This window comes from Bombina bombina, chromosome 2 (assembly GCF_027579735.1).
Source record: "Bombina bombina isolate aBomBom1 chromosome 2, aBomBom1.pri, whole genome shotgun sequence".
In the NCBI taxonomy this organism is placed as follows: domain Eukaryota; kingdom Metazoa; phylum Chordata; class Amphibia; order Anura; family Bombinatoridae; genus Bombina; species Bombina bombina.
The window spans coordinates 367,541,331-367,554,269 of NC_069500.1; the positions used below are offsets into that span (position 1 = coordinate 367,541,331).

The window sequence follows — 12,939 nt, forward strand, 5'->3', positions numbered from 1 at the left end:
GTCTCTGAACAAAGACCCCTTCAAATCTAAAAAGAGGGCCCGTATGGACTTTAGAATGTCCTCCATAATGAGAGGTAGCTGAGGAAGCCACTGATGCTCCGCAGCCCAAAGTACCTACAATCTGTATTAGACGCTCTCTCCCTTGGATGTTGCAGGTATATTTAGGTATAGGTGCCGATCGTACTTCTGTTGACTGGTATCTCCGGTCTAAGTTTAAGGGCTACTCAGTGGGTTCGTCTCTGCATTATTAGATTACCACGTGGTTGGGAAGATGGCCGTTTACACTCAGTCTGTGTACCAGGTTTTCCAATGAATCTCAATCATCTTCCATATAGTATATTTGTCTGAGCTCAAAAGTAAGCGTTAACAGTCACAAAAGTTGGTAGAATATCTGGAGTGAATTTTAACTGAATCTGGTGGTCGAAAAAGCAGGTTTGATGTACAATTTCAGCAGAGCTGAAGTAATATGCGACCGATCAGTTTCTTAGCTCGCTCCGCCCCCCCCTGCGTTGTCTATTTTGTTACATAAACGTCTGGCGGATGTACCAGACGTGCAATCACTCTGTCAGGCCTTGGTCAGAATCAGGCCTGTGTTTAAACCGGTTACTCCTCCCTGGAGTCTTAATCTAGTTCTTAAAGTTCTTCAACAGGCTCCGTTTGAGCCTTTGCATTGCTTAGATTTTAAATTATTATCTTGAAAGGTTTTGTTTCTGGTTGCTATTTCATCTGCTCGTAGAGTCCATATTTTTCATTCAGATAAGGTAGTTTTGCGTACTAAGTTAGGGTTTCTCCCTAAAGTGGTTTCAGATCGGAATATTAATCAGGTGATTGTTGTTCCTTCCTTGTGTCCTAACCCTTCTTCTCAGAAGGAACATCTGCTGCACAATCTGGATGTGGTGCGTGCATTAAAATTCTATTTACAGGCGACTAAGGATTTTTGTCAGGCTTCTGCTCTGTTTGGGGTTTTCTCTGGAAAACGTAAGGGGCAGGAAGCTACGGCTACTTCTTTCTTTGTGGCTTATGAAACTGCTTGACAGCAGTCTCCTGAGAGAGTTACGTCTCATTCTACGAGGGCTGTTTCCTCTTCCTGGGCATTCAAAAATAAAGCTTCTGTGGAACAGATTTGCAAGGCTGCAACTTGGTCCTCTCTTCACTCTTTTTCTAAGTTCTATAAATTTAAATACTTTTGCCTCGGCTGAAACGTCTTTTGGGAGAAAGGTTCTTCAATCAGTGGTGCCTTCTGTTTAGGTTCCCTGTCTTGTCCCTCCCTTATCTGTGTCCTCTAGCTTGGGCATTGATTCCCAATAGTAATTAGATGATCCGTGGACTCACCGTGTCATTAGAATGAAAACAAAATTTATGCTTACCTGATAAATGTATTTCTTTCTTGACACGATGAGTCCACAGCCCGCCCTGTGTTCTTATGGACAGGATTTTTCTTTCATGTAATTAGCAAGAGTCCATGAGCTAGTGACGTATGGGATATACATTCCTACCAGGAGGGGCAAAGTTTCCCAAACCTCAAAATGCCTACAAATACACCCCTCACCACACCCACAAATCAGTTTTACAAACTTTGCCTCCTATGGAGGTGGTGAAGTAAGTTTGTGCTAGATTCTACGTTGATATGCGTTCCGCAGCAGGTTGGAGCCCGGTTTTCCTCTCAGCGTGCAGTGAATGTCAGAGGGATGTGAGGAGAGTATTGCCTATTTGAATTCAATGATCTCCTTCTACGGGGTCTATTTCATATGTTCTCTGTTATCGGTCGTAGAGATTCATCTCTTACCTCCCTTTTCAGATCGACGATATACTCTTATATATACCATTACCTCTGCTGATTCTCGTTTCAGTACTGGTTTGGCTTTCTACTACATGTAGATGAGTGTCCTGGGGTAAATAAGTCTTATTTTCTGTGACACTCTAAGCTATGGTTGGGCACTTTTTTATAAAGTTCTAAATATATGTATTCAAACATTTATTTGCCTTGACTCAGGATGTTCAACATTCCTTATTTCAGACAGTCAGTTTCATATTTGGGATAATGCATATGAATAAATCAATTTTTTCTTACCTTAAAATTTGACTTTTCCCTGTGGGCTGTTAGGCTCGCGGGGGCTGAAAATGCTTCATTTTATTGCGTCATTCTTGGCGCAGACTTTTTTGGCGCAAATTTTTTTTTCTGTTTCCGGCGTCATACGTGTCGCCGGAAGTTGCGTCATTTTTGACGTTCTTTTGCGCCAAAAGTGTCGGCGTTCCGGATGTGGCGTCATTTTTGTCGCCAAAAGCATTTAGGCGCCAAATAATGTGGGCGTCTTTTTTTGGCGCTAAAAAAATACGGGCGTCACTATTGTCTCCACATTATTTAAGTCTCATTATTTATTGCTTCTGGTTGCTAGAAGCTTGTTCTCTGGCATTTTTTCCCATTCCTGAAACTGTCATTTAAGGAATTTGATCAATTTTGCTTTATATGTTGTTTTTTCTATTACATATTGCAAGATGTCCCACGTTGAAACTGAGTCAGAAGATACTTCTGGAAAATCGCTGCCTGGTGCTGGAGCTACCAAAGCTAAGTGTATCTGCTGTAAACTTATGGTATCTGTTCCTCCAGCTGTTGTTTGTACTGATTGTCATGACAAACTTGTTAATGCAGATAATATTTCCTTTAGTACTGTTACATTACCTGTTGCTGTTCCGTCAACATCTAATACTCAGAGTGTTCCTGATAACATAAGAGATTTTGTTTCTAAATCCATTAAGAAGGCTATGTCCGTTATTCCTCCTTCTAGTAAACATAAAAAGTCTTTTAAAACTTCTCATTTTTCAGATGAATTTTTAAATGAACATCATCATTCTGATTCTGATAATGGTTCTTCTGGTTCAGAGGATTCTGTCTCAGAGGTTGATGCTGATAAATCTTCATATTTATTCAAAATGGAATTTATTCGTTCTTTACTTAAAGAAGTCCTAATTGCATTAGAAATAGAGGATTCTGGTCCTCTTGATACTAAATCTAAACGTTTAGATAAGGTTTTTAAATCTCCTGTAGTTATTCCAGAAGTTTTTCCTGTCCCTGGTGCTATTTCTGAAGTAATTTCCAGGGAATGGAATAATTTGGGTAATTCATTTACTCCTTCTAAACGTTTTAAGCAATTATATCCTGTGCCATCTGACAGATTAGAGTTTTGGGACAAAATCCCTAAGGTTGATGGGGCTGTCTCTACTCTTGCTAAGCGTACTACTATTCCTGCGGCAGACGGTACTTCCTTTAAGGATCCTTTAGATAGGAAAATTGAATCCTTTCTAAGAAAAGCTTACTTGTGTTCAGGTAATCTTCTTAGACCTGCTATATCTTTAGCGGATGTTGCTGCAGCTTCAACTTTTTGGTTAGAAGCTTTAGCGCAACAAGTAACAGATCATAATTCTCATAGCATTATTATTCTTCTTCAACATGCTAATAATTTTATTTGTGATGCCATCTTTGATATCATTAGAGTTGATGTCAGGTATATGTCTCTAGCTATTTTAGCTAGAAGAGCTTTATGGCTTAAAACTTGGAATGCTGATATGTCTTCTAAGTCTACTCTGCTTTCCCTTTCTTTCCAGGGTAATAAATTATTTGATTCTCAGTTGGATTCTATTATCTCAACTGTTACTGGAGGGAAAGGAACTTTTTTACCACAGGATAAAAAATCTAAAGGTAAATTTAGGTCTAATAATCGTTTTCGTTCCTTTCGTCACAACAAGGAACAAAAGCCTGATCCTTCATCCTCAGGAGCGGTATCAGTTTGGAAACCATCTCCAGTCTGAAATAAATCCAAGCCTTTTAGAAAATCAAAGCCAGCTCCTAAGTCCACATGAAGGTGCGGCCCTCATTCCAGCTCAGCTGGTAGGGGGCAGATTACGTTTTTTCAAAGAAATTTGGATCAATTCCGTTCACAATCTTTGGATTCAGAACATTGTTTCAGAAGGGTACAGAATTGGCTTCAAGATAAGGCCTCCTGCAAAGAGGTTTTTTTCTTTCCCGTGTCCCAGTAAACCCAGCGAAGGCTCAAGCATTTCTGAAATGTGTTTCAGATCTAGAGTTGGCTGGAGTAATTATGCCAGTTCCAGTTCTGGAACAGGGGCTGGGGTTTTATTCAAATCTCTTCATTGTACCAAAGAAGGAGATTTCCTTCAGACCAGTTCTGGATCTAACAATATTGAATCGTTATGTAAGGATACCAACATTCAAAATGGTAACTGTAAGGACTATCCTGCCTTTTGTTCAGCAACGGCATTATATGTCTACAATAGATTTACAGGATGCATATCTGCATATTCCGATTCATCCAGATCACTTTCAGTTTCTGAGATTCTCTTTCCTAGACAAGCATTACCAGTTTGTGGCTCTGCAGTTTGGCCTAGCAACAGCTCCAAGAATTTTTACAAAGGTTCTCGGTGCCCTTCTGTCTGTAATCAGAGAAGAGGGTATTGTGGTATTTCCTTATTTGGACGATATCTTGGTACTTGCTCAGTCTTCACATTTAGCAGAATCTCATACGAATCGACTTGTGTTGTTTCTTCAAGATCATGGTTGGAGGATCAATTTACCAAAAAGTTCATTGATTCCTCAGACAAGGGTAACCTTTTTAGGTTTCCAGATAGATTCAGTGTCCATGACTCTATCTTTGACAGACAAGAGACGTCTAAAATTGATCTCAGCTTGTCGAAACCTTCAGTCACAATCATTCCCTTCGGTAGCCTTATGCATGGAAATTCTAGGTCTTATGACTGCTGCATCGGACGCGATCCCCTTTGCTCGTTTTCACATGCGACCTCTTCAGCTCTGTATGCTGAACCAGTGGTGCAGGGATTACACAAAGATATCTCAATTAATATCTTTAAAACAGATTGTACGACACTCTCTGATGTGGTGGACAGATCACCATCGTTTAGTTCAGGGGGCTTCTTTTGTTCTTCCGACCTGGACTGTAATTTCAACAGATGCAAGTCTTACAGGTTGGGCAGCTGTGTGGGGGTCTCTGACAGCACAAGGGGTTTGGGAATCTCAGGAGGTGAGATTACCAATCAATATTTTGGAACTCCGTGCAATTTTCAGAGCTCTTCAGTCTTGGCCTCTTCTAAAGAGAGAATCGTTAATTTGTTTTCAGACAGACAATGTCACAACTGTGGCATACATCAATCATCAAGGAGGGACTCACAGTCCTCTGGCTATGAAAGAAGTATCTCGAATTCTGGTATCGGTGGAATCCAGCTCCTGTCTAGTTTCTGCGGTTCATATCCCAGGTATAGACAATTGGGAAGCGGATTATCTCAGTCGCCAAACGTTACATCCGGGCGAATGGTCTCTTCACCCAGAGGTATTTCTTCAAATTGTTCAAATGTGGGGACTTCCAGAAATAGATCTGATGGCCTCTCATCTAAACAAGAAACTTCCCAGGTATCTGTCCAGATCCAGGGATCCTCAAGCGGAAGCAGTGGATGCGTTGTCACTTCCTTGGAAGTATCATCCTGCCTATATCTTTCCGCCTCTAGTTCTTCTTCCAAGAGTAATCTCCAAGATTCTGAAGGAATGCTCGTTTGTTCTGCTAGTAGCTCCGGCATGGCCTCACAGGTTTTGGTATGCGGATCTTGTCTGGATGGCCTCTTGCCAACTGTGGACTCTTCCGTTAAGACCAGACCTTCTGTCGCAAGCTCCTTTTTTCCATCAGGATCTCAAATCCTTAAATTTAAAGGTATGGAGATTGAACGCTTGATTCTTAGTCAAAGAGGTTTCTCTGACTCTGTGATTAATACTATGTTACAGGCTCGTAAATCTGTATCTAGGGAGATATATTATAGAGTCTGGAAGACTTATATTTCTTGGTGTCTTTCTCATCATTTTTCCTGGCATTCTTTTAGAATTCCGAGAATTTTACAGTTTCTTCAGGATGGTTTGGATAAAGGTTTGTCTGCAAGTTCCTTGAAAGGACAAATCTCTGCTCTTTCTGTTCTTTTTCACAGAAAGATTGCTAATCTTCCTGATATTCATTGTTTTGTTCAAGCTTTGGTTCGTATAAAACCTGTCATTAAGTCAATTTCTCCTCCTTGGAGTTTGAATTTGGTTCTGGGGGCTCTTCAAGCTCCTCCGTTTGAACCTATGCATTCATGGGACATTAAATTACTTTCTTGGAAAGTTTTGTTCCTTTTGGCCATCTCTTCTGCCAGAAGAGTTTCTGAATTATCTGCTCTTTCTTGTGAGTCTCCTTTTCTGATTTTTCACCAGGATAAGGCGGTGTTGCGAACTTCTTTTCAATTTTTACCTATGGTTGTGAATTCCAACAACATTAGTAGAGAAATTGTGGTTCCTTCATTATGTCCTAATCCTAAGAATTCTAAGGAGAAATCATTGCATTCTTTGGATGTAGTTAGAGCTTTGAAATATTATGTTGAAGCTACTAAGAATTTGCGAAAGACTTCTAGTCTATTTGTTATCTTTTCCGGTTCTAGGAAAGGTCAGAAGGCCTCTGCCATTTCTTTGGCATCTTGGTTGAAATCTTTAATTCATCATGCTTATGTCGAGTCGGGTAAAACTCTGCCTCAAAGGATTACAGCTCATTCTACTAGGTCAGTTTCTACTTCCTGGGCGTTTAGGAATGAAGCTTCGGTTGATCAGATTTGCAAAGCAGCAACTTGGTCTTCTTTGCATACTTTTACTAAATTCTACCATTTTGATGTGTTTTCTTCTTCTGAAGCTGTTTTTGGTAGAAAAGTACTTCAGGCAGCTGTTTCAGTTTGAATCTTCTGCTTATAATTTCAGTTTTTTTCATTATAAAATTTAAACTTTATTTTGGGTGTGGATTATGTTTCAGCGGAATTGGCTGTCTTTATTTTATCCCTCCCTCTCTAGTGACTTGCGTGGAAAGATCCACATCTTGGGTAGTCATTATCCCATACGTCACTAGCTCATGGACTCTTGCTAATTACATGAAAGAAAACATAATTTATGTAAGAACTTAACTGATAAATTCATTTCTTTCATATTAGCAAGAGTCCATGAGGCCCGCCCTTTTTTGTGGTGGTTATGATTTTTTTTGTATAAAGCACAATTATTCCAATTCCTTATTTTTTATGCTTTCGCACTTTTTTCTTATCACCCCACTTCTTGGCTATTCATTAAACTGAATTGTGGGTGTGGTGAGGGGTGTATTTGTAGGCATTTTGAGGTTTGGGAAACTTTGCCCCTCCTGGTAGGAATGTATATCCCATACGTCACTAGCTCATGGACTCTTGCTAATATGAAAGAAATGAATTTATCAGGTAAGTTCTTACATAAATTATGTTTTTTGTTATAAACTTCTGACACCTCTGCACCTAGTTGCTTCCTTTCTGTCCTTTGCTTTGGTCGAATGACTGGGGTTGGAGGGAAGGGAGGTGATGTTTGGCAGCTTTGCTGGGTTCTTTTTGCCGCCTCCTGCTGGGCAGGGGTGGTGTTCCCAATAGTAATTAGATGATCCGTGGACTCACAGTGTCAAGAAATAAATAAATTTATCAGGCAAGCATAAATTTTTGTTTTTAAACAACTTTTCCAGTTTACTTGAATTATAAAATTTGTTTAATTCTTTTGGTATCATTTGTTGAAGGAGCAACATTGCACTACTAGTTTCTAACAACACATGGGTGAACGAATGGCAATCGGTGTATGTGTGTGTGTGTATATATATATATATATATATATATATATATATAAAAATATATATATATATATATAAATATATATATATATATATATATATATATATATATATATATATATATATATATATATATATATATATATATACAGGGAGTGCAGAATTATTAGGCAAATGAGTATTTTGACCACATCATCCTCTTTATGCATGTTGTCTTACTCCAAGCTGTATAGGCTCGAAAGCCTACTACCAATTAAGCATATTAGGTGATGTGCATCTCTGTAATGAGAAGGGGTGTGGTCTAATGACATCAACACCCTATATCAGGTGTGCATAATTATTAGGCAACTTCCTTTCCTTTGGCAAAATGGGTCAAAAGAAGGACTTGACAGGCTCAGAAAAGTCAAAAATAGTGAGATATCTTGCAGAGGGATGCAGCACTCTTAAAATTGCAAAGCTTCTGAAGCGTGATCATCGAACAATCAAGCGTTTCATTCAAAATAGTCAACAGGGTCGCAAGAAGCGTGTGGAAAAACCAAGGCGCAAAATAACTGCCCATGAACTGAGAAAAGTCAAGCGTGCAGCTGCCAAGATGCCACTTGCCACCAGTTTGGCCATATTTCAGAGCTGCAATATCACTGGAGTGCCCAAAAGCACAAGGTGTGCAATACTCAGAGACATGGCCAAGGTAAGAAAGGCTGAAAGACGACCACCACTGAACAAGACACACAAGCTGAAACGTCAAGACTGGGCCAAGAAATATCTCAAGACTGATTTTTCTAAGGTTTTATGGACTGATGAAATGAGAGTGAGTCTTGATGGGCCAGATGGATGGGCCCGTGGCTGGATTGGTAAAGGGCAGAGAGCTCCAGTCCGACTCAGACGCCAGCAAGGTGGAGGTGGAGTACTGGTTTGGGCTGGTATCATCAAAGATGAGCTTGTGGGGCCTTTTTGGGTTGAGGATGGAGTCAAGCTCAACTCCCAGTCCTACTGCCAGTTTCTGGAAGACACCTTCTCCAAGCAGTGGTACAGGAAGAAGTCTGCATCCTTCAAGAAAAACATGATTTTCATGCAGGACAATGCTCTATCACACGCGTCCAAGTACTCCACAGCGTGGCTGGCAAGAAAGGGTATAAAAGAAGAAAATCTAATGACATGGCCTCCTTGTTCACCTGATCTGAACCCAATTGAGAACCTGTGGTCCATCATCAAATGTGAGATTTACAAGGAGGGAAAACAGTACACCTCTCTGAACAGTGTCTGGGAGGCTGTGGTTGCTGCTGCACGCAATGTTGATGGTGAACAGATCAAAACACTGACAGAATCCATGGATGGCAGGCTTTTGAGTGTCCTTGCAAAGAAAGGTGGCTATATTGGTCACTGATTTGTTTTTGTTTTGTTTTTGAATGTCAGAAATGTATATTTGTGAATGTTGAGATGTTATATTGGTTTCACTGGTAAAAATAAATAATTGAAATGGGTATATATTTGTTTTTTGTTAAGTTGCCTAATAATTATGCACAGTAATAGTCACCTGCACACACAGATATCCCCCTAAAATAGCTATAACTAAAAACAAACTAAAAACTACTTCCAAAACTATTCAGCTTTGATATTAATGAGTTTTTTGGGTTCATTGAGAACATGGTTGTTGTTCAATAATAAAATTAATCCTCAAAAATACAACTTGCCTAATAATTCTGCACTCCCTGTATATATGCAGCCACCAATCAGCAGCTAGAACCTAGGTTATTTGCTGCTCCTAAGCTTTCAGCAAAGGATAACAAGAGAAGGACGCAAATTAAATAATAGAATCAAATTGGAAAGTTGTTCAAAATTGTATTCTCTGTCTAAATCATGAATGTCTAATTATGACTTTAATGTCCCTCTTATACATCTGAGACAATATTTTCTCTTTAAAGTTGCATTATAAAGTAATAGCAACCACGAAATATTAATAGTATTTTGAGATTTTTTTTAACGTTTTATATTATTTTAATATTGGAATAAAAACAACAACAATATGATTACAAACGTATTAAAACCTCTAAATTATATTTAATCAGATCATACTTCTACGTGTGTGTATTTCCAGTAGATTATAAATGTACTTCTACAAAGCTGTTTTTCCTGAAAGCTTATTGAAGAAGATGCCTGGAAATTTATATGAAAGGTTAAAGCTATTTTATTTTGCTACTTTTTTGTGACACATTGTGAAATGCCTTTTAATGGCAACTTTTAGTTTATGCTCTTTGCCTGCAGATAATGTCAGAAACTGCAAAAGATCCCGTGATAAAGAGATGCTGTCAAGCTGCTAACCGCCTCTCTGAATTACAAAATCTAAGCGAAGGACTTGAGAAATGCCAGAAAAGCTTAAACGATTATCTAGACTCTAAAAGAAATGCTTTCCCAAGATTTTTCTTCATTTCAGATGATGAGTTGCTCAGTATTTTGGGTAGCAGTGATCCAACGTGTGTCCAGGAACACATCATCAAGGTAAATTTTGTTATAAGCTTCATTCACATGTTCTATGCTGAAATGGGCTAGCTAAAATGTATTATATGAAGTATCCTAAGAAAGTTTCCATTAACAGTGCCAATTATAGTGTGCCAAAGTGAAATTAGCCCGCTATGTATAATGACGTGTGGGACAATTTGATTTCAGATACAGACAGGTGGTATCATGAATTATATTTTCCTTCACTGTATGCTTAAACTCATTTATTTTTTATCCAAATGTTTCAAAGAAGCAGAAGATTAATAGTCTGTATATACAACATTTGTGTTGTAGCTTTTAGATTAAAATTGTAGTATTTTATCTATATTTCTGTAATTATATAATAAAAAAGGATTTACTTAGAGAAAGTTGTATTCGTAAATAACTGACTAGTTAAAGGGACATTATACACCAAAAAAATGTATTGGCTAATGAAATACATTTTTGATGTAGACAAGGTTTGTAATTAACATTTATAAGCTATTTTGCTTCTAAAGATGCTAAAAGGAGGAATAAACTTGCAGTTCTTTAACGGCATATGAATACGGACGTAATACACACTTGTTATCGAGATAAGGTTTTTACCTCCCTAACTAGTGTGCTTACAGCCAGCCATCATGCTGGAACTGTTTGTGTAATGTGGATGGACAGTGTTATATGTAAATGTAGGAAAAGCTGCAGATTTGATGTACAGCTCAAGGGCTTAATGACTTAAAACATGTGTAGCTTAGAGCAGGGTTCTTCAAACCACGGGTCGGGACCCATTACTGGGTCACAACACTATGTCTACTGGGTCACGATTGTGTGTGTGTTGTAGGAGAGTGTGTGGTGTGTGTTTTGTAGTACAGTTTGTGATGTGTTGTATGAGAGTGTGTTTGGAATGTGTGTGTATTGTATGAGAGTGTGTGTTGTGTGTGTGTTGTGTGGGGGCTGAGTGTGTTGTATGAGAGTGTGTGTGTATTGTGTGAGAGTGTGTGTTGTGTGTGTTGTATGAGAGTGTGTGTGGTGTATATGTGTGTTGTTTGAGAGTGTGTGTGTATTGTATGAGAGTGTGTGGTGTGTGTGTGTTGTATGAGAGTGTGTGTGTATTGTATGAGGGGGTGTGTGTTGTATGAAACTGTGTCTGGTATGTGTGTGTTGTATGAGAGTGTGTGGTGTGTGTGTTGTGCGGGGTGTGTGTTGTATGAAACTGTGTCTGGTATGTGTGTGTGTAGTATGAGAGTTTGTGTGTGTTATTACCTTTTACAACACTTTAAAGTTTGACAAAAAAATAGCAGCTATCTTGTTGTATATTACTTCAGAAATCTTCAAACCAAGCAGAAAAATAGGGTTGCTAAGGTATGTGGTATCATGGCACTGGGTCTTGAGAAAAAAAGTTTGAAGAACCCTGATTTAGAGGATAGAAGGGAACAAGGTTATATGATAGTGACTTTCAAGTATATTAAGGGGCTTAGTTAGCAAAGCTGAAGCTATGAGTATTCTTCACAAAAAAGAACAATTCCAGTACAAGGGGTTATGATCTCAAGCTGAAGGGTAGTGGGTCAGGATTAATTTGTGGAAGCACTTCTTGACAAAAAGGTGGTTGAATTAAACTTCAATTAGAGGTGGTAACAACAAGCACCGTGGGTACTTCAATAATGCCTGGGATAAGCATGAGTCTATCTTATGAACTAGATACGTGTTATACTTTAAGGGAATTTTGGGCACACTTTTTGGGCCTATGGTTTGCATCTGCCATTAAAATGTTCAAAGTCCTATTAATCTGTGCAGTGAGACACCATTGTCTTCTTCACTGCTGACTGACTGCTCTCTAAACTGTATGTTGGCCTCCAAACTATATACTTACCTTTTGACCATTTAATTTCTGATTTGCTGGAAATATACTGCAGTTTAGGTTAAAGATCATACTCAACTATACCTGATCTCTGACAATACTTAACTCTACTTTCTGTGCTAGGTATTCTGAGCTCTAAACCCACTGGTCACACTCTACCATTACCAGCATCACATCCTGTTTCTGCCTTTTAGTCAACTTAATGCACAAAACAACAAAGGCAAGTGCTTAAGACACCTCTGTTTGCAGCTCTTTTCAGCATGCTTCAAAATTTTGAATGACTTCCACACACCTAAATCCTGTAAGCATAGAACCAGCTTCCACTAAGAATGAACCATTGCCTCAAGCTCTACCAGTGTTTCGTCTGAACAACAAGCACTAGCAAGTCCCTGCACATAGCTCATATCAAACAGGGTTGCTCAAGATTGATAAAAGCAAAAACTTTATTCAAACGTTAAAAATGACATGGAAAGACATGGGTCAGCCTGTTTTCTGTTCTTTGTCTGGATTAAACCTCTGCTGCAGTTTGACCTAAGACCATTCCTTTCCTTGCCTATGCCATGTTACTTATTTCATATCCACTTGCTTCTCTGTAGTCCCAGCCTGAGCACTTGACCATCTGTTAACTTTCTTTCTTTATCACTACAACATTTGAAATTACAAGCAATTGATAAAATGATACAATATGAAAACACTTCTCTTAGGGAGATGGTGCTCGCCAAAAAGTCTCTCCTTCAACACGTTTCTGAAATGTAGATATATAGAATGGTGGCGCTTCCAACCCTTCTTTATAATATGCTGGCTTCTGGTGTGTCTCTTGATAAATCAGAAAATCACACATAAGTAAAGTATCGCCAAGACACCTAGGTTGCTAAAAGATAAGAAATCACAGGATGTCTTGAGACATAAGGTGCATCTGTAGTTCCTCTGAACACA

The 12,939-nt window shown here is 38.8% G+C and overlaps 1 protein-coding gene across 1 annotated transcript in view; it reads left to right on the top strand.

Moving 5' to 3' along the window:
- Nucleotides 1–12,939, top strand: part of DNAH10 (dynein axonemal heavy chain 10) — a 540,282-nt gene that overhangs the window by 190,470 nt on the left and 336,873 nt on the right. Inside the window, exon 29 of the mRNA XM_053699776.1 lies at nucleotides 9,936–10,169. Within this exon, the coding sequence (XP_053555751.1) occupies nucleotides 9,936–10,169 (234 nt within the window). The remainder of the gene's footprint in view (nucleotides 1–9,935; nucleotides 10,170–12,939) is intronic.